The sequence below is a fragment of the Megachile rotundata genome, chromosome 15, assembly GCF_050947335.1.
Source record: "Megachile rotundata isolate GNS110a chromosome 15, iyMegRotu1, whole genome shotgun sequence".
NCBI lineage: Eukaryota > Metazoa > Arthropoda > Insecta > Hymenoptera > Megachilidae > Megachile > Megachile rotundata.
In genome coordinates this window covers 3,313,555-3,339,148 of record NC_134997.1, presented here as the reverse complement: position 1 = coordinate 3,339,148, position 25,594 = coordinate 3,313,555, and the positions used below count along the sequence as shown (strand labels likewise).

The 25,594-nt window shown below is 40.0% G+C and overlaps 2 protein-coding genes across 2 annotated transcripts in view; one reads left to right on the top strand and one right to left on the bottom strand.

Moving 5' to 3' along the window:
- The window catches only part of LOC143265902 (uncharacterized), a 155,148-nt gene that overhangs the window by 111,173 nt on the left and 18,381 nt on the right, over window positions 1–25,594 (bottom strand). The window lies entirely within an intron of this gene.
- Window positions 526–11,657, top strand: LOC105664089 (uncharacterized). Its single transcript, XM_076540563.1, has 3 exons — window positions 526–773; window positions 8,933–9,122; window positions 9,948–11,657. Exons 2-3 carry the CDS (start codon window positions 8,964–8,966, stop codon window positions 10,941–10,943), a joined length of 1,155 nt encoding a protein of 384 aa, XP_076396678.1. The 5' UTR covers window positions 526–773; window positions 8,933–8,963; the 3' UTR covers window positions 10,944–11,657.

The window sequence follows — 25,594 nt, the reverse complement described above, 5'->3', positions numbered from 1 at the left end:
CACTAAAATCGAGAAAAGTTTATTTCAAAAGTTGCCGGTTTTTTTGCAATAACAATGCTTTGTAAATTAAAAATGAAAAATTTTTTGATAATGGTACCAATGGGGTGTCAGAACCTACGAGATGCAAAAGGTTTCGTTCCGATCGGTCCATCCAGCTAGACGTAATAGGCGGGCACACATAGAAAAAAAAAAAAAAAAAAAGGAATACTGATCGAATTGAGTAACCTCCTTTTTCGAAGTCGGTTAAAAAGCAGTGAAAAATTCAATATTTGGCGGCATAGACAAGGAATTCGATAACGAATTTAAATACATTCGATTTTGCGTCGAGAAATATTTAGACGTAGGTACTTGCAAGAGAGAAGCACCGCAAACAGGAAAAAGTCGTGAAGAAAGATACAAAATGACATACACGATTAAAATAATTAATTATGGATTCCATCGTCTTTATCTCGTGCTATAATGTATCAGCACCAGTTCCCCCACCGGAGGATTGTCTTCGAAAAGACACGGACGAACTTGCCGGAATGACGGAGAAGTCACTTTTCGATGCAAAATCGCAAAGTGCAAGTCGTTGAGTTAATCTATTCACATCTCTCTGTAAAATTCGGATAGTTCCTTTCTGTAGTAAATTGAAGTGATAAATACGAGTAATTTTTATGTGGCTTTGTGTTTACGTGTGACTTCCATTTTTCTTTCAACAAAATGCATTGACGATATAAACAACGAAAAATACGTGAATATACCATAACGGTTTGTAAAAGCGGAATTTATCGGTGAGTGTTTTAATCTATTACTGAAAAAGTATAACAATTTGCGTGAGTGAAATTTCAAGTTATTAAATATGTATAATATAATTGTGTACTAAAAATGTGCAGAATAGTTGATAAGTTAAGTTAAGAATGGACATATTATTATATTAATAGCAATTTTTTATTATAACAATTAAAGAAGCGACGGATCTTCTCATAGATTTTATGCCAGTGAGGGAAATGCAGCAATATTAGTTATGCATATTTGCTCCTTTTTTTTATAATAATAAATTTTTATTAAGAGCGTCTAAATTTTTTATACGCCCGTTTTTTGCCTTTAAGATAAAAACATATCCCACTGCCGCTGCATATGAATGTTTTTGATGGCAATCATTATTTCTGAAAGTATTCTACTCATACGATATAAAGAATCAATCAAAGATTTATCAGGGAGTACATTTTTGAAAAAATGCAGTACATCCAAATGTTTAATACGCAGTATGTACTGAGTGCCCCCAGAACTAGTGTAAGAACCAAAAAAAGGCAGTAGGCGTGATGATTCTGAAAAACTTTTCACTTTGCCAAAATTTTAATTAACCGTTCATTTTTGAGTTACTAGCAAAAACTGACTAATAAGAATGTGAATGAACTAGGAGCTCGACAGCGTGTGTAACAGCTTCAAGTGCGACAGCCGATCGTAGTTGTGGATTAGTGTATCGACACCGCATCGATGTAACTGAACACTATTTGCTGAAAGTTAAATTGAATAACGAATTGAAAACTTAAGAATAATATTAAGTTCTTTATTATTCTCAAATAGGAAAAAAACCAATTAGTTGTTGTTTACCTAGACCGAGTAAAATGTGTTTATTTTACAATTTTCAAGAGGTATAAAGAATAAATTAACAAAAATTAATTTTGTTAATCATTCTGATGAAGTAAACGAATAAATTCACGTTTCAATAGAAATGAGTATCTCGTTTATGCAATGAGATGGGACTAAGGTAGAATATCTATTGCAATAACTATCTGAAGCGAAGTAAATCAATCCCTGCGTACGTTGAATGTCAAAAATGCACAAACAACTTAAATAAAACTTACTTTGTTCCACGAATAAAATAATTTTCGGAAAAAAAATACACCGCCTTCAAAATGCACTAAAAAGTATAAAATAATTTCTATTTCCTAATGAAGTAATTTCTATTTCATTCAATCATATAATTACGTAACAAATATGAATGAAACCTATTTATTCGTTAGGTAGTATATTAAATACATTTCAACCTTTTCGGAGACGGCGCAAAATTAAAAGATTTTCTTGAACATGTCAACCTTTGGACAGCCGAACATAGGCAAAGCTTGTATAGCTAGTTTTTTTCTATACATATAACTCGACAGCACGCCGCGAAGTAGGTGTTAGTGCGTATAGAATGTAACTATGGTCTATCTAGCCCTTTGCAAACGGGACGGTTCGAAGTGAACCGTACCGTGGGGCCGAACTCCTGCCGCGATAGTCATTAAAAATTGCCAGCGCATATTTCTGCATAAACGCGGTTTTCGTTCATAGCCTTCCAAGTCAAATTCTGGACATATTATATGTACATGCACTGATTTACGTGCATGCACACATGTACGCGTTTCTCGGCTCTATCAGTTGTTTTCGCGGAACGCATAGTTAAGTTTCTCGGCCATAGCCACGCACTTACGTGGGACACATATACAGGGTGTCCCGTAACTAGTGTTACTCCCTGAAAGGGGTAGTAGAGGACGTCATTCTGAACAAGATTTTCCTTTGCAAAAATGGGATTTGAAGCTTCGTTTTTGAATTATTAAGCAAAAACACGGACCAATCAGAGCGCAAGGATTTCGCGCGCTCAAACGCGAGAGCGACAGCTTCGAAAATGACAGTCGATCGTGATCGTGAACAAGCGTATTGATACCACGTCGGTATAGCGTCGGTATGATAGAAAGCTGTTAGATGAAAGTTACATTGAAAAACGGATGAAAAAATCTGAATTATTATTGGATTATCATTTATTAATGCATAAGAAATGAAGAAAGTTGTCCTTACTCACGTAATCAAAATAAGTCGAATTTATTCGATACATTTATTTATTATCGCAAAGAAACAATAGATAAAATATGGAAAATTATTCTCGTTAGATATTGTGATGATGAAAAAGAACAAATTCTTATTTTTAAAAAATGAAATAACCTTTCCATTCAACAAATAAAAATTTGAATTTGAATAATTAACAAATTTAAATGTAACTCACCCATTGAACCGTAAATAATCACGATGAAAATGCATCTCTATCACCGGGTCGATCCACCGATTCTTACTGATAGCATAAATAAATTACCATACAGAAACTTTCAAAAACGCTCAAGTAACTTCACTGTTATCTTTCATTATTAGTTTTTATTATCACTTTTCTCTGTCGCTTTTTACTAATTTTCACTAATTTTCAGTGTTAGCCAGACACGTAAATAGGACGAATGAAAACACGTGGACGAATATTCATAAATAATTTACACTATATTATATTGAAAGCAAGAAAACAGAATTTTCAATTAGAAACAATGATACATTTTATTTCGACACGTTTCTTTCGACAATAAACGACGACTGTCGATCGACGCCGCAGTCGTTCAACAGACCATCGTTGCATGGCAACCGGTCGCGACATATGCCTCGCGATCGAGAACGAAACCGCGATCAGTGGCCAGTCTAACAATGTCTTCTAATAAAATATGTAATATAATTTCGGTTCCTCAATTCGGATACTTTATAATTGGAATATAGCGTATCGTTAAACATACATATCTATGAATAATCGTTTACGCGTTTTCATTCGGTCCGTTTACCGGTCGTTCTTATGTTGTGCAATTATTAGAAAGAGACAGTGAAATAAATTGAGAGTTCATTGACCCTGTCAGGACATCAGCTGTTGATAGTCTGATCGGTGGATCTACCCGGTGACACAAATATTTTTTATCGAAGCTAGTTTTCTCATGAATCAATGGGTAAGTTTTATTTAAGTTGTTTGTGCATTTTTGACATTCAACGTACGCGGGGATTGATTTACTTCGCTTCAGATAGTTATTGCAATAGATATTCTACCTTAGTTAAAAAATGAAAAATTTTTTGATAATGGTACCGATGGGGAGTCAGAACCTACCAGATACAAAAGGTTTCGTACCGATCGGTCCACCCAGCTAGGCGTAATCGGTGAACATACATAGAAAAAAACAAAAATATATATACTGATCGAATTGAGTAACCTCCTGCTTTTTCGAAGTCAGTTAAAAAATATTTGTGACACCGGGTTCATTCTTCGATCACAGCATCAACAACTGATGTCATGGCAGGATCAATGTCTTGTCAATTTATTTCACTGTCTCTTTCTAATAATTACACAACATAAGCACGACCGGTAAATGGATCGAATGAAAACGCGTGAAGAATTATTCATAGATATGTATGTTTAACGATACTTTATATTCTCATTACATGGTATCTGAATTGAGGAACCGATATTACATTATATAATATTTTATTAAAAGACATTGTTAGATTGGCTACGGATCACGGCTTCGTTCTTGATCACGTGGCATATGTCGCAAACGATTTCTATGCAACGATGATCTGTTGAACGACTGCGGTGTCGATCGATACAGTCATCATTTATTGTCGAACAAAAAATCAGACGGAATAAAATATCGTAGTTTTTAATCGAAAATTCCGCTTTCTTGCTATAAAGACAATATAGTTCAAATTATTCAGGAATTTTTGTTCGCATGTTTTTATTCGGTCTATTTACATACGTGTCTGTAACGTTTCTGAAGAATTTTCAATCTTTTATTCCAGTGTTAACTTTATTTTTTCAATTATCGACTGCATTTCTCCCTTACCGACCGCGACATTAGGCAGATCAATTATGATAAGAATTTAGTTAAACTGTCGGTAATAAATGTATGTAGTCACGGGTAACTTAAACTCACTTATATGTATATATCAAGGTGGCGGTTGGAGGTGGCTCGTCCCCAGGCCTAGAGTTCCTTGATGGCGGGCTGCCGGTCACCCCCGCGGAGGGTGACGGTGTGGCGCCGCTACCGAACAGCCGGCGACTGCTTTCGGTGGACCCATCCCGCGCCTCCATCGCTCATGGAGAGGTTTCCCCGCGACCGGGGACGACGACTTCTCCTTGATGGATGGTGGGTAGAGAGGGGAAAAAGCGAGGCATACAAATGTAACGAAAAAAAGAAAAATACGCGAAAATAGAAAAAAAAGAAAAATAACAAAACGCTAATATAACAAAGGGGGGGAAAAAAAGAAAAGAACACTCTCTTAATTATTCTTGCCCCAGCAGCGGGGGGTCCGCTTGGGCGGAGGAGTGAAGTTGGCAATTTGGGGGATCCTCGTAACGAGGCATCAAAAAAAGAGAAGACAAATAAACGAAAATATGCCTCGTTACAATCAATGCTACAGCGACGCAGTATCGATGCGCTTGTTTATGATCACAATGGACCGTCATTTTCGAAGCTGTTGCTCTCGCGTCTGAGCGCGCAAACTATTCGCGTTGTGATTGGTCCATGTATTTCCTTAATAATTCAAAAACGAAACTTCAAACCCCATTTTTGCAAAGGAAAAGCTTGTTTAGAACGTCATCCTCTACCATCTCTTTCAGGTAGTAACACAAGTTACGAGACATCCTGCACAAATCTGACATATATGGTATGTTGTCTTGTTGGTCCTTCCCTTGTAGCATTACTACAAAAGGAATACATAAAAAAGGTTGAAAAATATAGCAGTTATTTTGAGCATTAATAGACATATTTAGGATAATGCGAAGTAATTATGACACGGAGTAACAGACAACAAAGTTATATTTAATAAAACAATAACAATAATAATAACAATAACAAATAACAACGATATGCCTTTACAAAAATGTGAACTATAACTATTGTAAAAAAAGGCGCGATGCGAATGCTATGATGGGCAGAACGTTTCTGCTGAATTTTCCATCGGTTCTTCGCACAAAGCAAAATAGGCACATGGGTCTAAAAGGCAAAGAAGGGCTTATGCGTAAAAACGCTTGAACAAGCCTAGGTCTTCAAGGACCTCCAAAACTTTCTACACGATTTATGGCTTTACTGCCACATATAAAAAATTGGTTTTTGTGTGCAAACAGTTATGATGTACCGAAAGGAAAGTTATTTAAAGTGCAGAGAAGCGAATATGTACTTTTTATGTACTGCCTAAGTTGAAGTGAGATTCACACTATACAGTGCACAGGATCAATGAACTCGTGTTTACGTATAGGGTAGTACTCTATTTATGATTTCCCGAGTTTTTATTTGCATTGATTAAAAGATAACTACATGAGTAAGAATATGTTGTCAACAAAGCTTTCTTTTTAAGTCCAGAAACTGACTTGACCGTTTGGCAACAAACCTTTTTTTTACGAGGGGGAAATGTTCCAAAGATTCCTCCTTCAGGGGCACAAGGTTATGCCGGATTCTTGTCGGCTAAATCCCTCACGGTGGTTCTTCCCCGAGGCATGAACGCACCCCAGGAATTCTTGGAGAACATGACTTGAAGAATCGACGCGTTATTGAATGTCATCCCGGGGGAAGTCTTTCCGACCTTGCCAATTAAAATAAAATTAATCTTTATGAAGAGCACAAGGCTTCCTCGGAGCTGCCGTTTGCCCGCCGGCACTGGTAAAGCGGCCCGGAAGGCCGGCGGACTTATGATAGAAACGAGGTATCGCTGGTCTGCAACCCCCATCTGGGAGAGTCTGCTTGTGGCCCACAGTGGCCCTGACTGCTCCTCCCATCTATGAATCAACAGCGCGGGGTGTTGTCATTTCTCTAGCTTTCCTACGCGGGTCCGCCCATTCAAGGACTCGTTCTGCGGCCTTCTGCAGCATAACTTGCTTCCAGAAGGAGGCTTGTCAACAAACTTTTTTTTTTGTTTTAACGTGGGGGAAATCTTCCAAAGATACACCGCGCCCTTGGGGGAGGGCACAGGGTTATGTGGGATTCTTACCCACTAAAACCCCCACGGTGGTCCTTCAATGACGCATTGGGGGCCCCAGGAACTCTAAAGAACACAACTGGGACCCCCGCGCCTTGCTCTTTCGAGCCCTTCCCGGGAGGAGATCAAAAGACCTCCCCCGACCAAACGAACTAATCTTTACGGCGGTGCTCGGACCACCGAGGCAACCGCCGTCCCCCCCGGGGCAGCGTGCAGGGTGTCCTGGGCCCCCACCCAGGACGCCACTGCCCCCGCGGTGGCTCTGCAAGGGGAGACGTAAGGCCTCCCCGGAGCCGCCGCCCCCCAACAGGTCGGGGACTTGGAAAGACCGACGGCCCTCGGCATTCCACCGAGGGATCGTCAGCCAGCAATCCTCAAACGGGGGATTCAAGCCGGGGACCGCGACGGCCCCGACTGCTCCCCCGAGCAACTGCAAGTGAACTGCCGGGCGCAGCCGCACCTCGGCGGCTGCGACCCATTCTCCTCCTCTGTGGGTCCGCTTCTTCGGGAACCCGCTCCGCGGCCTCCTTCTGCAGCATCACTTGCTCGCAGAAGGAGGCTACGGCTTTCCAAGACCTCTCGCTTGCCAGCGATGCCCCAACTAACGCTGGCAGCGAGAGGTCATAACCAATATCCTCAATAAGGACACGGCACAGCGCTGAAAAGGCGGGGCACACCTCCAACGTATGCTGCGCCGTGTCCGAAGCCTCCCCACAGTGGTGGCAGGCCGCCGTCGTCTCCTTCCTTATTCGACACAGAAACTCATTGAAGCAGCCGTGCCCGGTGAGCACCTGTGTCATACGGTAGGTGATCCTACCATGCCGCCGCTCCCGCCACTGATCAAATAGTGGCAGGAGGGCCCCGACGACTAGCTTGCCGGAATAGGCGCGTAAATCCATTTTCCAACGCCAAACAGCCAGTCGTCGGGCCTGACGCCTTATCTATCATCTATCGCCTCCGGCTCCGGCGGGACACCGTCGAGACACTACAGGGCGCGGATGCGTGTATAGACGAGCGCATCAGCCCCTGCCATGTACTCGAACGGTATAAGGCCCACCAGAGCCGTCGCCGCCCCGTAGGAGATGGTACGGTATCCCCTAACGACCCTGATGGCCAGTCGCCTCTGCAGACGATGCACAAGCTGCAAGCTGCGGCAGCTGACCACCAGGCCCGACGCCCAAACAACTGATCCATACAAAATCATGGACCGTACCACCCCCACGTACAGGCGGCGAACCCTCACTTCCGGCCCGCCGAGATTGGGCATAAGGCGGCCAAGGGCGGCCGCTGCCCGCTCAACTCGGGGAACCAGGCGATCGAAATGGAGATCGAAGCGCCAGTGGCTGTCGAGGACGAGGCCCAAATACTTCATACTGGCCCCGACTTCGACCCAAGCATCACCCACCCGGATCCACGAGAGGGGAGGATCCCGCGACCGAGGCCTGTTGTGGAAAAACATGGCCTCGGTCTTATGGGGGTCTATCCTCAACCCCAACTCGTGGATCCGTCCGACGACGGGGGCAACAGCCACCTCGGCCAGACGGATGGTCCTTTCAAACGTCTCCCCATCGGCAAGAATGAACGTGTCATCTGCGTAGTAGATGATATACCTGCCGTCGGGGAGAGGGACCCGCAGCACGCGGTCGTACCCCAGGTTCTACAAGTCCGGTCCCAAAGCGGAACCCTGGGGCACGCCACGCTTCACCTTCCTCGGGATGAAACCGTCTCTGCCCATATACTCTATAAACCTGTCCTTCAAGTAGGACCCAATAACCGCCCTTAGGTAGGGAGGCACCCGGTGGTAAACCAGTGCCTCCCTGATGGCGACCCAGGGCAAAGTGTTGAATGCATTGGTTATATCCAATGATATAGCAACACACACCCCGTCCCAGGCTTGTCAACAAACTTAACCTAACCTAATATGACCAGTTTAAGTAATTTATGTGACCTATGTTTTTCAATCTTCCTTTATTTATAACTTTTTCATAAAGAATGACTGTTTGCTGCAACCTTCTGAAGTTGACAGCATATGTATGTACATATTTGTTTCTATCTTCAGCGTAAATCAGAAATACAGTTTAGAATTTACTTATAAGATGCAAAATTTTGCAAGGGATCGTCTAATTTTCTGTTACAGAAAGTATCGTTTTTACATAAAGATTTATCAAATGCTTGGCATGTTTTGGATCATTTTTCCAATCATTCTCACTACATACAGTGAATCAAATGCACTTCCATGCCAACCAGTGCGTAAAGCAGTTTGGAACTGCCCCATAGGAAACAACTCAGGCTTCCTTGTGGAAATTATTGAATATACCAGTATTCATGTAAACATAAGTATAAATACTAAATTATACACTTTCGCAAAATTGTACATTAAGTAGTGAAAAATTTCAATTCTTGAATCGATATAGTAGTAAGGAAGAGAAATGGAGGTTCTGTCAGGGTCGGGATTACTTTAACGAAAAAAAGTCTCCAAATTTAATAAGTTCATTTTAACATTCTACAATAGTAGGGTTTGAAATACCAATATCACCGACACGTGGTTTTGGATGTATGTAGAAGTATAGCTCCGAAATACTGACGACAAAATAGCTCTATTACTAGATTCTTGGAGTGGGTATTGTATCGCTTGCATTGAAAAAGGTATCCCGATATAAAAAAGATAACAATATTTACGATTCCTGCAGCGATTACAGAGTATTTACAGCCATTAGACGTGTATGGATTTTGTTTGTGGAATAAGTTTGTTTGGGAACAGATCAATGTGAAGTTTTCGTACGATGATTCTCCTTCGCGTTGGCCTTGAGTTTCGGAAAGTTCTAGCGCGCTACCAAATAAAAAGGATTTGATAGGCAACAAAGCTGGACTCTCGCTTTGCGGAAATTGCGAACTACGCTTAAACGTGCAGCACCAACATAAAGATAAACACACAGCTTACGTAACAGCTTCCGTATATCAGAGTAGTCGGTATTTCACTATGCAAAGTTTTATTCAAACCAGAATATAACGTGTGACAACCTTTCGTTCCAATCCTGACAGAATCCGTGTTTCATCATATATTTCTATAATACTTATAACAACACTATTCAATTCAAATTACTAAGATTAATATTATCCGTTTCAATAAAAAAACATTCTCAATTATTCAGATTAAATGTAAAAATTATCCACAATGGCCCCCAATCTACTTGTTCAACTTATTCCTGAAGGAGCACATAAAGTCCATGAATATATCGGAATGTGGTCTGTCAATGAACTCGAGCATAAGTGAAATTTCGAGTACATTCAACGGAGAGAACATCTATGAGTTACAGCTGCATAATTGGAGCGGTGCCATCGTCAGAAACCATTTGAAAGGGTTTCCAAGCCTGCAAGAATTCACGCTATCAAGCAGCGATCTTACAAATTTGAGCACCGATCTATTCGCAGATGTACCATATCTTTTTCGGCTTTATTTGGAATATAATAAAGCCTGTTTACCTGTGGGAATCTTTAATAATACACGAGATCTCGAAATACTTGTCTTGAGTGGCAGCATGATGAATCATCTCGAGCCGGGCATATTTGATCCGTTAACGAAATTGCGTTCGTTAAGCTTGCAGATAAACAATTTCACAGATAAACAACTGAAACCTGGGTTATTTGATAATCTCGCGTCTTTGACGAATCTGGAGTTGAGTTCGAGTAATCTAATCACTTTGCCGGAGAACATTTTCGCAAAACTGGAAAGGCTAACATGGCTAACGTTAAGTAATAACAGTTTTATCTCGTTTCCAGAAGGTATACTAAAGCAAAATTCTCATCTAATGACCATTGATTTGTCGCATAATACCAGAAACATATCTCTGCCCCAAAAGTTTTTCGGAAATTTGATACATGTGAAGGCTATAGGTTTGAATCACAACGGTTGGAGCACGATACCTGAAGACCTGTTTTGGGGCTTAATGTCATTAGATTATATTGATTTAGAAAAAAATTATTTTGAGATGCTACCTAAACGTATTTTTGAAGGACTACAGCAATTGTCTTACCTAAAACTAAATTCCAATAGATTAATTACATTACCAGATAGAATTTTTTCAGATGCGACTAACTTAAGGCTCCTGAATTTGTCAGAGAATTGTCTTACTTCGATATCCAGGTAAGTTTATGATCGTACGTTTACTTATCATTTCTAATGCTTATTTCTACTGGTTTTTGGAAGACATATGAATCGGTTAAAAGTACAATATGGAATTTTAACACATTAAATTAGTTAAAGCTAATGTTTTTGATATTATAATTTTTAATTACCAGTAGGATGAAATTCCTTATTGTACGCCGAATGTCTCTTATGCATGCGTATTGCCGTCCTGTATAATGTTTATAGACTGAGGTGATGTACGTGAATGAACAACACAGTGTAGTGGCGAAAGACTTTATTAATAACAAAGGCGCGCTGCGTTCACTTTGGTGGTCGAGACTAGAATATCGACAAAAATACATTTTTTGATGGGAGAAAAAACTCTCTCCTTTTTTGGGAAGTCCTGAGTGGAAAGGGCCGAGGGCCTTTTAGACCCGCTGAGCCAGCGCAAAACTATTTACAACTTAATGACTATTGACTCGACGGGTCAAAAGGTCTCTGACAAAATCCAGACTTCGTTTTCCACTCGGAACTTTCCTTGTCGCCACAAGACTTTATAATTACATTATTCTAAAAGTTTTTCATACTATTGCGGTCAGTGACAATCAAATTTAAGAAGTAATACCGATATAGAAAATATTTATTATTTCTATTAAATTCTTTAATTCGTAGTACTCCGCAAAGAAGATATAGGATGTAAATAAACAAAGCAATCGATATTCAATTTCGACAAGATTTTATTCCACGTACCTTCATTCATTTTAACGAGAGTTAACACTAGCAAAACAGATTCGTAGAGATCAGTTGAAATATGCGCATACAGGGTGTTCGGCTACTGGTGGGCATAATTTCAGGGGGTGGTAGCTGGGGTGATTCTGAACAACTTTTTCCTTTACCAAAATGCTGGTTAAAGCTTAGTTTTTGAATTAGTAATGAAAAACACTGACCAATCAGAGCGCGAGAATAGCGCGCGCTCAGATGCGAGAGCGACGGATGCAAGCGTGACGGTTGACCCTGGTCGTGAACAAACAAATCGCGCGATATCGGTAACATAGTTACCATCATCGGTAATATGTCAGCCGGTAAGTAGTTATAAAATTCACAACTATTAATAAGTATAAATTTATTAATGAAACTAATTGTATGGATTAAGCGAAAATAAAGGTAAAGATCAAGCGCAGTTTCTTTAGGTAATTCAAAAAAATGATTATTTGTTTAACGACATAAAATGAAAGAATATTCGGACGCTTACCTCATGAGTGAATTTACGATGCGAGAATTCCGCATTAATTTTGAAGTACATCGTCGTATGACAAGAAACCTATTTACTCGCTAAAATCCACAAGAGCATATCAATACCCGCTCTATGGGATTGTCAAGTAAAAAGGGTGACTGTCATATTTGATGTCTTCCGTATAATAATAGTACAATTTCCGAAATCCACACTAAACAAACACACAATCACATAAGCACCACGATTGTCCAGTCCTTAGTATCGAAACGTTAAAAATATCCACCTTTTTTACACATCAATTCGTTTACGAAAGTTCCTCGCCATGTACACATTACACATTATGCGCGATGAGTAAAGAATCAGTTATTGCACCGATATCGCGCGATTTGTTTGTTCACGACCAGGGTCAACCGTCACGCTTGCATCCGTCGCTCTCGCATCTGAGCGCGCGCTATTCTCGCGCTCTGATTGGTCAGTGTTTTTCATTACTAATTCAAAAACTAAGCTTTAACCAGCATTTTGGTAAAGGAAAAAGTTGTTCAGAATCACCCCAGCTGCCACCCCCTGAAATTATGCCCACCAGTAGCCGAACACCCTGTATAGTTCAGTCAGGAAACTTTTAATCCTCGAGTAATGGAGGCAGTTACATCATTTCAGGTAAAAGAGTCACTGCACAACTCTGCACCAATTAGCTGCATACATTTCAAATGTATGAGATTTGTAAAGAATAAGATTGTCTGCATCCGATGACTATAGCACGGCCACGTTCTAGAACCATTATATGGAATGACATTTATTGCATTTCGATCATATGTAAATATAGGTCTAAATATGTATAATAGTTTAACAGTATTTTGAATATACAATCAGTTATACCGCATATATTATACTAGGTATACGCAGTTTAGAAACAACCACAGGTACAATAGCGTAAATATACAAACTCTGACAAAAATATAGTTTCGAGAAATTTGTATATCTCAAGAAAGGAAGATTTCCTGACGGATCGATATATGCTAGATCAGGGGTCGGCAACCTGCGGCTCGCGAGCCACATGCGGCTCTTTGGATGTGAAGCTGTGGCTCTTTAGTTCCATACACAATTATTATTCATTTTATCAAAAAAAAAAAACATTTAAAAATCGTTCTGAATCGATTAACGAGGATTAGGCACCGATTCTATCTCTCAACCACTTGTACTCGCTTTTCACCGCACCCCTCACCCCGTGACACGTGTCTTCGCTGTCGTCAACTGTTAGTATTGTAAGTAAATGTTTAATTGTTTTAATTTTTTACTTAAATAATAAGTAATTATCTAATAATGCCATATATATATTATTTAATTTGTTGTGAAAAATACTACTTATATATGAATAAATAGATATGTTTTCTTATGAATAAATAGATTATTTTTTTTTTATGAAAAAAATTTATTTATACGAGTACTATTTATTGTTGGCAAGAAAAAATGTTGTGGCCCTTTAAAAACTTTGAAATTTTGTAAATTGTAATTTTTGACTCTTTCGACTCAAAAGGTTGGCGACCCCTATGCTAGATGATAACCTATTTGAAGCACACACAGAAGGCCAATCAAGGTACAGGAATGTTCCGCTTACAATGAATACTCACAATCGGTTCATCAAAAACAAAATATTAAACGAAACAGTGCAAAATGAAGTTATCTTATTACATAATAAGTAGGCACAAGGAAACATGTAACTGAGAATATAGACGAATATGAGAAGTTTTTTTTAAATTTTAAATTACTTTTACATTAATTTACAGTCGTATACAATACATATATATGTTATTTCATTTTTAATTCGTTAAATAGATTTAGAATATTCTACTACAGTAATTATTCGAAATACGCAAATCTTTTGGGTTTGAACATTTACGTGTATCTACTAGCCTCACTTAATTGATGATTTACCGATCGCAGAAAAGAACAGCCAGTAAAGCTTACATACGACCGTAAACAAACAGTAACATATCAGTGAGTCAATTCTTCTTCTTCTTCATAAATGTTTAACCATTGTGTGGTCATTGGCGACGGTTGTCTGTTTGGGTGCTATATTTTGTTGTACATGTTGGTTTCTCTCAGGAAGTTTATAGTGTTTCTTATGTGGTCTTTGGTTGTGAAGGCTGTATCCGGCTTTAATTTATATTTTTGTCTTTGAGGTTCGGTTTTTCTGCATTGGTATAAAATATGGTCTACTATGAGAGTTTCGGTGAGGCAGTATTTGCAATAGAGTTGATCAGCTTTTTTTATTAGATGTTCATGCATTATCCTGGTATAACCTGACCTTAGTCGAGACATTATACATTTTTCTTTCCTGTTTAAATTGCAGGTTACGATTTGTTGGTAGAAATCTCGAATTATGTTGTGTTTATTTGTTGTTTTTGTTGTGGTCCGGATTTTATTCCAGTCTTTTTTTATAATTTTTTTTATGTGGTTTGTAAGGTCTTGGAATCGGATATGGAATCGGAAAGGTTGTTTCGGTTGATGGTAGGGTTGCTGCTTCTTTTACTGCTGCATCAGCTTCTTCGTTTCCCGTTATCCCTTGGTGTGAGGGAATTCAAATGATATTTATGTCAGTGTTGCAATTTTTGTATAATTCTGTGTATGCTTCCTGTATTTTCGTTATGATCTCATGAGTATTGCTGCTGTTTGGGGTATCTAGGGCTTTTATTACACTAATCGAGTCTGAAAAAATGGCAACGTTTTTAAGATTATTGGTGCTGGTGCATTTCAAGGCTTCAAATATTGCGTATGCCTCGGCGGTAAAAATTTATGCTGTTTTGGGGAGACTTTGTTTTATTGTTGCATTTTCGTTGACAGTGCTGTATCCTGTTCCTGAATCGGATTTGGAACTGTCGGTGCAAATTTGATTACAGTGAGAGAAATTGTTTTTTATATCAAAGAATTTGGTTTTGTGTGTCGATTGGTCTATTTGTGTTTTTGGTAGATCCACTAGGTTCAGGTTAGTAGATGGTGTCTTGATAATTCAGGGAGGTATTTTACTTTGTTTACGTTCGATGGTAGGAGTCCATTCAATAGGGAATTTCAAGATTTTATTTAGTCTAATGCGGAAAGGTGATGGGAGCTTTGGTCTTTTAGAGTATAATTCGCTGAATCTGTCGGAAAAGATATAACTAAAGGTCGGGTTGTTCGGTGTAGTGGAGATTTTTGTGGCATATTTAAGTGTTAGGTGTTTCCTTCTTTGTTCCAGAGTCATTTCATTGGCCTCGAATAAGATGCTAGTTATTGGGCAACTGTGGTATAAGCCTGTAGATATTCTCAGTGCCGTATGATGAACTTGATCAATTATTTTTAGAGTTCCTTTTTTGCTGAATTATAGATGGTTGAGCCGTAATCAATTTTTGCTCGTATTAATACTCGGTATATTTGTAATAGTATTTCTTGGTCGGTTCCCCAACTACTATTGGCTAGTACTTTAATTATGCTTAGCCTTTTCATGCAAGAGTCTCTTATGTGTCGCTTATGTCTCTTATGTGGGACCCATGTCAATTTTTTGTCCAGGATGAGCCCTAGAATTCTAATATGATCTACAAATTTTAGATCAGTTTCCCCTATAGGTAGCTTTAGTTGAATCTGATATTTTGATTTTTTGGTAAAGATGATGCATTGTGTTTTTTCGGCGGGGGGAGGGGGGGGGGGGGGGGATTTGAGGCTTGATTTGTTAGACCATTTGTGAAGATGGTTTATGGATGTTTGTAGAAGGTTGTATATTGTACTTAAGTTTTTACCATGGCAGATTATTATAAGGTCGTCAGCGTAAAGATAAAATTTTATTGGAGCTTTTAGATTTTTTATAATGTCGTTGATCCCAATTAAAAAGGGAGTAACACTTATGACGGATCCTTAAGGAACTCCGTTCTGTATTTTTGTGGAATTCGATGTTGTTCCATTTGTTCTGACTTGGATTGATGTATCTGTGAGAAAATTCACTATAAAGGCTAGCATGTACCCGTTGATATTTGTTTTGGACAGAGTTTTAACTATTTTAGGTTTCCAGATCATGTGATATGCTTTCTCGCCGTCAAGACATATAGCTACAAGATGTTCGCTTCTCTGGAAAGTATCGCATATGTCTGCTTCTATGTTGGTTAAAGCGTCTATTGTGGAACGATACTGCCGAAAACGATACCGAGTTGGTGTTAGTATATTATTTGTTTCTAGGTACCATCGGAGTCTTCTATTAATAATTTTTTCTAATAATTTGCACATAGTATTTGTGAGGGCAATTGCCTTTTCTCCAGTTAACAGGGAAGATTTTATGAGTCCAGATACAGTTGAAGATTTTCAGTAGGTGGTCTATTCCGGGTTTCGGGAGGAATTTTAATAGTTTATTTTGGATATTGTCTGGTCCGGGAGCAGAGTTTTTTGTAGTTGAGAGGGAACTGATTATTTCATTTAAAGGTATTGGAGCATTTAATGTAGGGTTCATATTGTTATCATCAGTATGGAGTAAGATTTCTTCTAGAAGCTTGTCGTGATCTGAGTTGTCGGCTATAAAAGATAGATTATAATTGTCGTTACTCGAATTTAGTTTGAATTGTTCAGCTAGGACATTTGCAATGTTACTGGGGTGCGTTACATAGTTATTTACCCAGGTTTCGAGAAACTGTATCCCCTGTTTTGCGCGACCTCCGTTCATGCGATTGTTTTTTTGCCCATACTTTTTTAGTGGGAGTTTGCACGGTTATGCTCAAGACATAGGTTTTCCATGCTTCCTTTTTACTTTCTTTGCTGATTCTACGGAATTTAGCTCTTAATTTTTTAAATTCAATTAAATTCTCATTGGTGGGATGCTATTTTGCTTGGTTAAATGCGTTCATTTATTGCTTCATTAATTTTTGTTTGGTATGACGCCCAGTTGATTTTATTGGTATTCCATTCAAGTCGATGGGAACTTTGCGGGAGAGGGTATCATCTTCCAACGTTATTTTGATGGGGAAATGGTCACCGTCATATAGGTAATTTAGGGTTTCCCAATTGATGTGTTGTGCTAGTTTTGTACTACATATTGTAAGGTCTATTACGCTTGTTGGTCCATTGTTAATGTTAAAGTGATTTGGAGCTCTTGTATTCAGGAGAATTAAATTAGGGTTTTTTAACAGCTCCTCGATCTTTTTTTCTTTGCTGCCCAGTTTGGATGATGCCCATAGTGTGTGGTGGCTATTGAAGTCACCAGTTAGAATTCGTGGTGATGGGATTTGTTTAATTAGATCTTCGAGTTCATCAAATTCGAAGGGGTGACTGTTAGGGATGTTTAATACTGCAGATGTGTATTTTATGTGGTAAAGATACTGAAATTGTTACTGCTTCTACGTTGGTTGTTAAAGGGATTTTAGTCGAATAGTATTTGTCTGATATTGCGATGGCTACCCTGCCACTTGCATGGCTTTCGTTTACTCTGTTTTTTACAAAAATATTATGGTGTTTTATGACGGAGCAGTGGTTCTTTTTAAAATTGGTTTCCTGTAAGCATAGTATGTCAGGGTTGTGTCGTTTCAGTATGATTTAGAGTTGTTCAAGATGTGCGTAGTATCCATTGACATTTCACTGTAAGATTTTCTTCATATTTATTTTGGACGTTTAGGATGATTGTGATGTGTCAGATTCAGTATCAGATGCCTAATTAGTCGAGTGTTTGTCCGGTAATAATTGAATAATTTTTTTATGCTTCGATAACTTAGGAGGGAGTAGATATTTTAGCATTTGTATTAAGGCCGGTGTGTTTTCTGTATAGTCTTTGGATATTTCGAGTGGGTGGTTCAATCCAAAAGCGTTTTCTAGGAAGCTTTTTAGCTGAATATAGTTTAGGATGTATTTTTCTTTATAGAGCTCAATTTCTTGGTTTACTAGTTTCAGCATTTCTTCCGTTTTTTCATGATCTATTGGTGATTTAGGCCGTAAAGGTGGACTATTATTTTCTTTGTGGTGGCGACTTCTTTAAAGATTTTGTTTAAAGTAAGTCTAGACTTACATAATTGGGATTGGTATCGTTTGATGACTGCGACAGAGGTTTTTTAATGCCAGTTTGGGTCTTCGGTGGTTCTGTTGTTGATTCCGTTGGTTGTTTTTTTGATAGTTCCATCAGTATTTCGGGTGCTTCAGTTGTCGGTATGTTCCTGTTTGTCGGCGATTCTGTAGTTTGAAATGGATCGTTGGGGCTCAAGTCTACATTGGTTGTTATGTTATCTTCATTAGAATCAGTATTATTGGGACATAGTTTAGCAACATGGCCTTCTTGTTTGCATAAGAAGCAGTTTAGTGTATCTATGGTGGTAAATATTCGATATTGTGTGTTTTCTATGGTTATTTAGAATGAGTATGGGATTATTTTTACATCTTTTGGATTGACGTATACTTGTCTTTTGAAACTTAATATATGTGAGTACTCTGGATCGGTCAGTCCTGCTTTTAGATGGGATATTTTTGAACAAAGTCGAACATTGTTTTGTTTGAATATATCTTCTATTGTTGAGTTGGGTATGATGGGAGAGACGTTGAATAAAATTATTCGCTGGGCTGGAGTCAGCATGGGTCTCATTTCAATTGTTTTATTATTTATGGTTATTGATTTGTGGTTTGAAGTTAGGAGAGTCACCGTTTTTTTTTGTCTAAATAGATGCATATTCTGCTGTTTGATATTCTCCATAAGAATTTTATTGATTTCGGACCTATTATTTTTCCTATTGCACAGGCATATTCTTTAATATGTTAGAAAAAGATGAAACTTTTAAAATATTCTGCTAGACAAAAAGGCAAAGGCAAAGACCGAATCAACTCAAGGTTCTGGGGTAAGTGCCGAGAGGTCAAACTCAGTCCTCTTACCAAAGGCAAGGATGCCTTCCCCACTCCGTGGTCAGATCCTTTAGGAACAACGTTCCTATACATTTAGGTAAAGCAATAACAAACTGACAAAGAACACAGTCCTGCGACATCTGATGACCACTTGACTCCAAGTCAATAGCCATCATCTGTCGCCTCACTTAGACTCTCATAAACAACCTCTCGCATAGACCTCACATAGTCCATCCCTATCATAAATCGTTCAAAGGCAAAATAGCACAGGCTAATTGCCCTCGACGACCCTCCAAAATACGTTGACGCTAACACGGCCAACCTGATCTGCTTCACGCTCTCGGGAAGCATCCACACAAAGAATACAAACACAATACTGCAATAACAATCATGGATTATCAAATCTCTCAACATCAGCGTCTCCAAGTCACATAGCCCTTGGCTCCGCACCTCTCACGTGCCCTGCCCTTGCTAAGACCAAACGCTTCCACACCAAGTGTTTCCCGGCGTCGTAACCTCCACAGCTCCGTACTTTACCTGTACCCTGCTGCAGTTACCGTCACACTTTACCAACATAACGTCCTCTATTCCGCGCAATTCGTGTACCTTTCAAACGTCGTCTTTCGCAAGGCAACATACCAAATCCATGACCTTAATGTCACCCAATGATAGAGGTTCCTTCGAATACATAACGTTACTCTATTCCGTACACGACATTGTCGCCTTTCATACGTTATTTCCACGATGACTACACCCGCAAGTGCGTCACCTCCAGATGACACTCACAGTATCATCCGGCAGCCACGGTATTTACAAACTGGCGAATACCGCGCAAACAAACGATACCATCCACAAGATGCGTATCCCACATTCAACTTTTGCTGGCAGACACCACGTGCCCCCATAGCCAAATTCATACCATAATCTTTTCCTCCGTACACTCACATAAAACTATTGACCCAATCAGTCAACATTCCATCTCAACCTGGCACTCAACTAGCACCACATAGAATTGCAACAACCAATTAATCTTTCTCATAAACATTCATCAAATACCTAGCCTTCTTGCCTAACTATAATCTAAATGTTTAGGCAACTAATCAAATAAGGAAATACAAAACTAACAAAAATCTATTCCTTTAATATAATTTATTATACCGAAAATTCTAAAACACTAATAAATATCAATTAACACAAGAAAATAATGAGAAAAATAAACTAAAGATTACATAAATTAATACTAAAATACTGTTTTCTTTTTTTTTCTTTTTTAATACAGAATGAAGCTAACCTAACTCTAAAATATTATTTTTAAATTAAACCGCTAACACGGTTCATCGTCCGAAACTAAATCATTGTCGCCTGACCATTCGCCTTTCCACAACCGCAACCGGTCTTTCGGCGCTACCTGCGATTTACCGCTTTTCCCGACAATTTCAAATCTGTCCTTTTCTAATACCCGAACTATTTTAAAAGGTCCTATAAATTTTACATCTAGCTTAGCCCGACGAGTATCCGCAGGGCGCACAAATACCGTATCACCCTCTTTATAATCAACAGTATCCCTACGATGTTTATTAAAGCGCCTATCCTGCAATTCAGCATTCTTAACTAATCGTTCCGCCGCGAGAGCTCTATCTGCGACAACGTCGATCCGCTCTCCCGTTTCCGGAAGTTCTCTTTCGGCCGCTGCTGCACTACCTGCACTACGCTCGATCCCTAATAACAATCGCATAGGTGAAAACCCGGTCGAACTCTGTACAGTCGTATTTAAAGACAACTGAATTTTCGGAATTTTGTTCGGCCATTCTGTCGAATTTGCTGCTTCAACCGTAAGCAGATTCGTCACAGTAGCCACATACCGTTCCGCCTGTCCATTCGCTCGCGGTGCCCCGGTAGCAATTAAATGTAATTCTACCCCATGTCTACAAAATAGCTGTTGAAGCGGCTTATAAGTAAAATTCGTCGCGCGATCAAGGACCACCCGTCGCGGTGTACCGAAAAGAGTTAGCCGATCACGAAAAACCTGCAATGTTTCCGGGCCACTCAAAGACTTTAATGCGATCAGTTGAACGTATTTCGTAAAACTATCAACAATTATCAATATATGTTTATAACCATCCCGCGATTCGGGAAATGGTCCTACACAATCACCATGTATGGTGTCAAACGGAATCGCCGATTTAGGTATCGAATGCAATAACCCTTGCTTCGGCCCACTATGTTTCTTCGCAACAACACACGTTATACAATGTTCTAAATATTTCTTTACAAAACTCCGTGCACGCGGGAACCAATACCTTTGTGCGATACGGTCATACGTTTTATCGAACCCTACATGACAATTTTCGTCATGGTACAAACGCAACAATCCAAACCGACTCCCCTTCGGTACATAATTCCTATAAATCGTCCGCCCATTATCCTTTAATATTTTCCTACATAGGATATTTTGCCTAATAACATAATCACTACTAATTGATTCTTTATTGCGGACTCGGTTTATTATATCCTGGGTCTCCGGATCTTTAGCCTGCGCTAACTCTAACCACGACCCTTCACAAATGACATTTACCTGACGGTCTACCGGTGGATTCCTACTTAAAAAGTCTACGTGTTCAACATACTTTCCCTTACGATATTCTAAATCAAAAGTAAAATCCTGAAGGTAAACCCACCACCGGGCAATACGAGGCAACAAATCCTTTTTTGTACTGGTGGCTTTAATGGCGTTACAGTCAGTAACGATTTTAAACTTAATCCCCAACAAATACACGCGAAAATATTTAAGAGCATTAACTATGGCTAACGTTTCCAATTCATAAGAGTGATACCGTGACTCTTCCGGAGTTGTCCGACGACTAAAATAAGAGACTACCCGCAAATCCCCATTCACACGTTGAAACAATATGGCACCGTAGCCAATTGAGCTTGCATCGGTGTGAAGTTCCGTCTCGCGAACCGGATCAAAAACAGTTAACAAAGGCTGCGAGCTAAGATTCGATAAAATATACTGTCGAGCGCTCTCCTGCTCCTGACCCCACTGCCACGATTGATCCTTTCGCAACAGTTTTGTAATGGGCGAGGCACGCGAAGCAAATTCCGGGACGAATTTGCGAAAATAACTCGCCAGGCCCATAAACTGCCGAACCTGTCGTACGTTCGTGGGGACAGGTGCCTCAAGCAGCGCTTTCAATTTCCCCTTGCCAGGTCGAATTCCGTCGGCAGAGACTTCCCTACCCAAATACTCTACCGTAGTCTCAAAAAATTTACATTTCGCCAGATTCAAAGTGAAACCGGCTTCCGACAAAGCCTTCAGAACGAGATCTAATTTTTGCAAACCTTCCTCAATTGTCTCTGAAGGAATTAAAATATCATCCATGTAAACTAAAGCCACTGAGTTTCTTAACGGTCCTAATGCCCTATTTATAGCCCTTTGAAACACGGCCGGTGCATTCGATAACCCAAATGGCATCCTAAGATATTCATAATGACCATCCGGAGTCACAAACGCGGTCTTCTCAATGGAATCACTGGCTATCGGAATCTGATGAAAGCCCGATTCCATGTCTAAAGTAGTAAAATATTTCCCTTTACCCAACCGATCAAGTTGATCCTCAATCAACGGTAAGGGGTAACGATCCCTAACCGTTATCCTATTCAAAGCGCGGTAGTCGACACACATGCGGTCGCTACCGTTCTTCTTCTTAACCAAAATAATCGGGCTCGCGAACGAAGAAGTGCTTTCACGAATTATATTCTTACTAAGTAAATCAGCAACAATAGCACATACCTTTTCTCGCTCCGCGAGGGACAGACGGTACGGGTGGTAATTTATTACCTGGTCGGACTTCGTATTAATTTTCATCTCCCCGGTCGTTACGCATCGAGAAGAATCCGTAGGAGCTATCATGTGCTGATACTTTCCTATCAGCGACTCCAGGACGCTCCGTTCATTAGAATTTCCACTGCCAACAACGTAGCATTGGCCCACGGTCCTTTTCTCCGGCAAAGATGTTCCATTGACCCGCTCCAACCTGGTTCCCTCCGCGCTGGTCACCAACCTCAGGTTGCCACCTTCCAACACGTTTCTTCCCACAATTGCGTCATAGGCCAAATCTTCGTCAGCCACCACCAGAAAGTCCAATTCAACGGATGCATCTTCCGCTTGTAGGATAACCGTGGTACGCCCCAATGTCGTCACACTCACGTTACCCAAACCACGCACTATTGTTGCACTCGGCATAACCTTACAGCTCGCCTTCCGTGCCACACTCTCCTTAATTAGGGAGCAATCTGCTCCTGTGTCCAATAATGAAGGCACCAACACTCCTTGTATCAACACTGGCGTAGTCTTACAATCTGCCAGACTGCAAATATTTGCTTCAGCCCTCTTACGTCCTGGCTGAGATGGTGCGCGCTGTTTCGCCCAACAATTTGATTCTTCGTGCCCCTTCTTCGAGCAAAAGGTGCACGTCAGGCGCTTCCCTGGTTTCTCTTTCTGTTCCAGCTTCCGCTTTTTCGGGCAATTAACTTGAATATGCCCCACTTCATCACATGAATAGCAGCGCTTTTTGCCCCGTTGCTGCTTATCCGCTTGCTCCTTGCGACGATCCTCTGATGCTTCCTTCTCCGTGGTAGGCTTCACAAACTGTGTTAAGCCCACTATTAACTCGGCTGTGGTTTTATACTGACCATTTAACAATGATTGCCGAATGGTCTGATCCGTCACAGCTCCTATAATGAGCTCAATCAATTCTTCCGTCTGGAACGCGACACGAGTTTGTTCCAGGTAGAACAGTTTCGTACGCGCATATTCGGCGTACGTCTTTGCGGAATCACTGTTATACGCCACGGCGCGAGACAGTCTTTCATGTAAGTTTTTTCTCGTTACAAAGACCGAACACAAATCTTCACAAAATTTCTCCCACGTGCGTGGCTGACCCTTCCAGTCGTGATACCACGATTTCGCGGGCCCCCTTAACGCATGCGTCGCCAAATTCAAACGCACTTGGGTCGAACAAGCCTTTGTAATCTCCTCCACTACCTTGCACCAACTGTTCGCATCCTCCCCAATGTCACTACCACTAAATTCAGGAATAACTCCAGTCTGTGTAGGAGCAGTCGAATTCCCGGAGGTCGCGGAACACGACGCAACACTCTCTCCGATCTTCAACAACACCTGACGAACGAGCTCGTCAAGGGAAGATAGCGGCGCACCCGATTCCATTGTAAAATATAATTAATGTTTTAAGTGTCACAAAGAAATACACACGCACAACAACAACGATACACTGAATAATCGCAATTCACTGTATCCGGGCGGCGTCACGTAATCCCACTTCTGATGTTAGAAAAAGATGAAACTTTTAAAATATTCTGCTAGACAAAAAGGCAAAGGCAAAGACCGAATCAACTCAAGGTTCTGGGGTAAGTGCCGAGAGGTCAAACTCAGTCCTCTTATCAAAGGCAAGGATGCCTTCCCCACTCCGTGGCCAGATCCTTTAGGAACAACGTTCCTATACATTTAGGTAAAGCAATAACAAACTGACAAAGAACACAGTCCTGCGACATCTGATGACCACTTGACTCCAAGTCAATAGCCACCATCTGTCGCCTCACTTAGACTCTCATAAACAACCTCTCGCATAGACCTCACATAGTCCATCCCTATCATAAATCGTTCAAAGGCAAAATAGCACAGGCTAATTGCCCTCGACGACCCTCCAAAATACGTTGACGCTAACAAATACTTATGCCGTCCATTGCTTAGAGGATAATGGCTTGATCTTTAGTTGGAATAGATTCGTATTTTGCAGCGTGAGCGTAGGATCCGTCTGGGATTGAATTATTTTGGATTGGGGTTTTCTCTATTGGAGTTATGGATGAGGAGCCTCTGTACTCAGATGCTTCGTCGGATTGTCGGTAATAATCTGTTGATGATTTCATTTTAGTTGGCTGTATTCCGTATCCGAGTGATACGGAGCCGATTATTGTGAAGGCACTAACACCAGTGCACTGTGGCACTTTCACTAACACCCATGCACTGTATATGAGGCACACTCGACGGTACTGTTGTTACACGTCTTCGCGATTGAACGGTTGACACGAAACTGGTGAGACAATTGTATTACAAGAATAAAAAACTTTTTATGTTTTTTTTTTTTATGAAACTGTCACCAATATACGTGTCATTTTCATAATTAATATAAGACCAAACACAACGTAATTCAGAACATGTTTATTTGTAATTTTAAATGTTACGCTTACATGGAGGACTTTACTTTGTTGTATGCTAGCCTATACAAATATATACAGGGTATCCTAGTTTTTTCTAGTCAAACTTTGCAAGCGTGTTCTACACGCAAAAATGAGAAAAAAATGTTAAATGAACATATGCTCTTAAATGTTTTCTTAAGGAATTACAACTAAGAATACAAAATTATAATGAACTAGCATTTCGTCGACACAGTGTACGAAGGTATTATAAATACCTCTATTTCTGTTTATATAAACTCTTATGTCTATTTGCTCTGGTAATTGACATCCACATTTTGTATTAATATTTTATTACCGAATTAACATTTGGAACTGATGTCCGTTAT

What these genes read in the sequence shown, in the direction of transcription:
- LOC105664089 (XM_076540563.1), top strand. Translation starts at nt 8,964, where the DNA reads ATGCTTGGCATGTTTTGGATCATTTTTCCAATCATTCTCACTACATAC. An exon ending in TTGAATATACCAGTATTCAT is followed by an intron (nt 9,123 to 9,947) that starts GTAAACATAAGT and finishes TCAATTATTCAG; the next exon opens with ATTAAATGTAAAAATTATCC.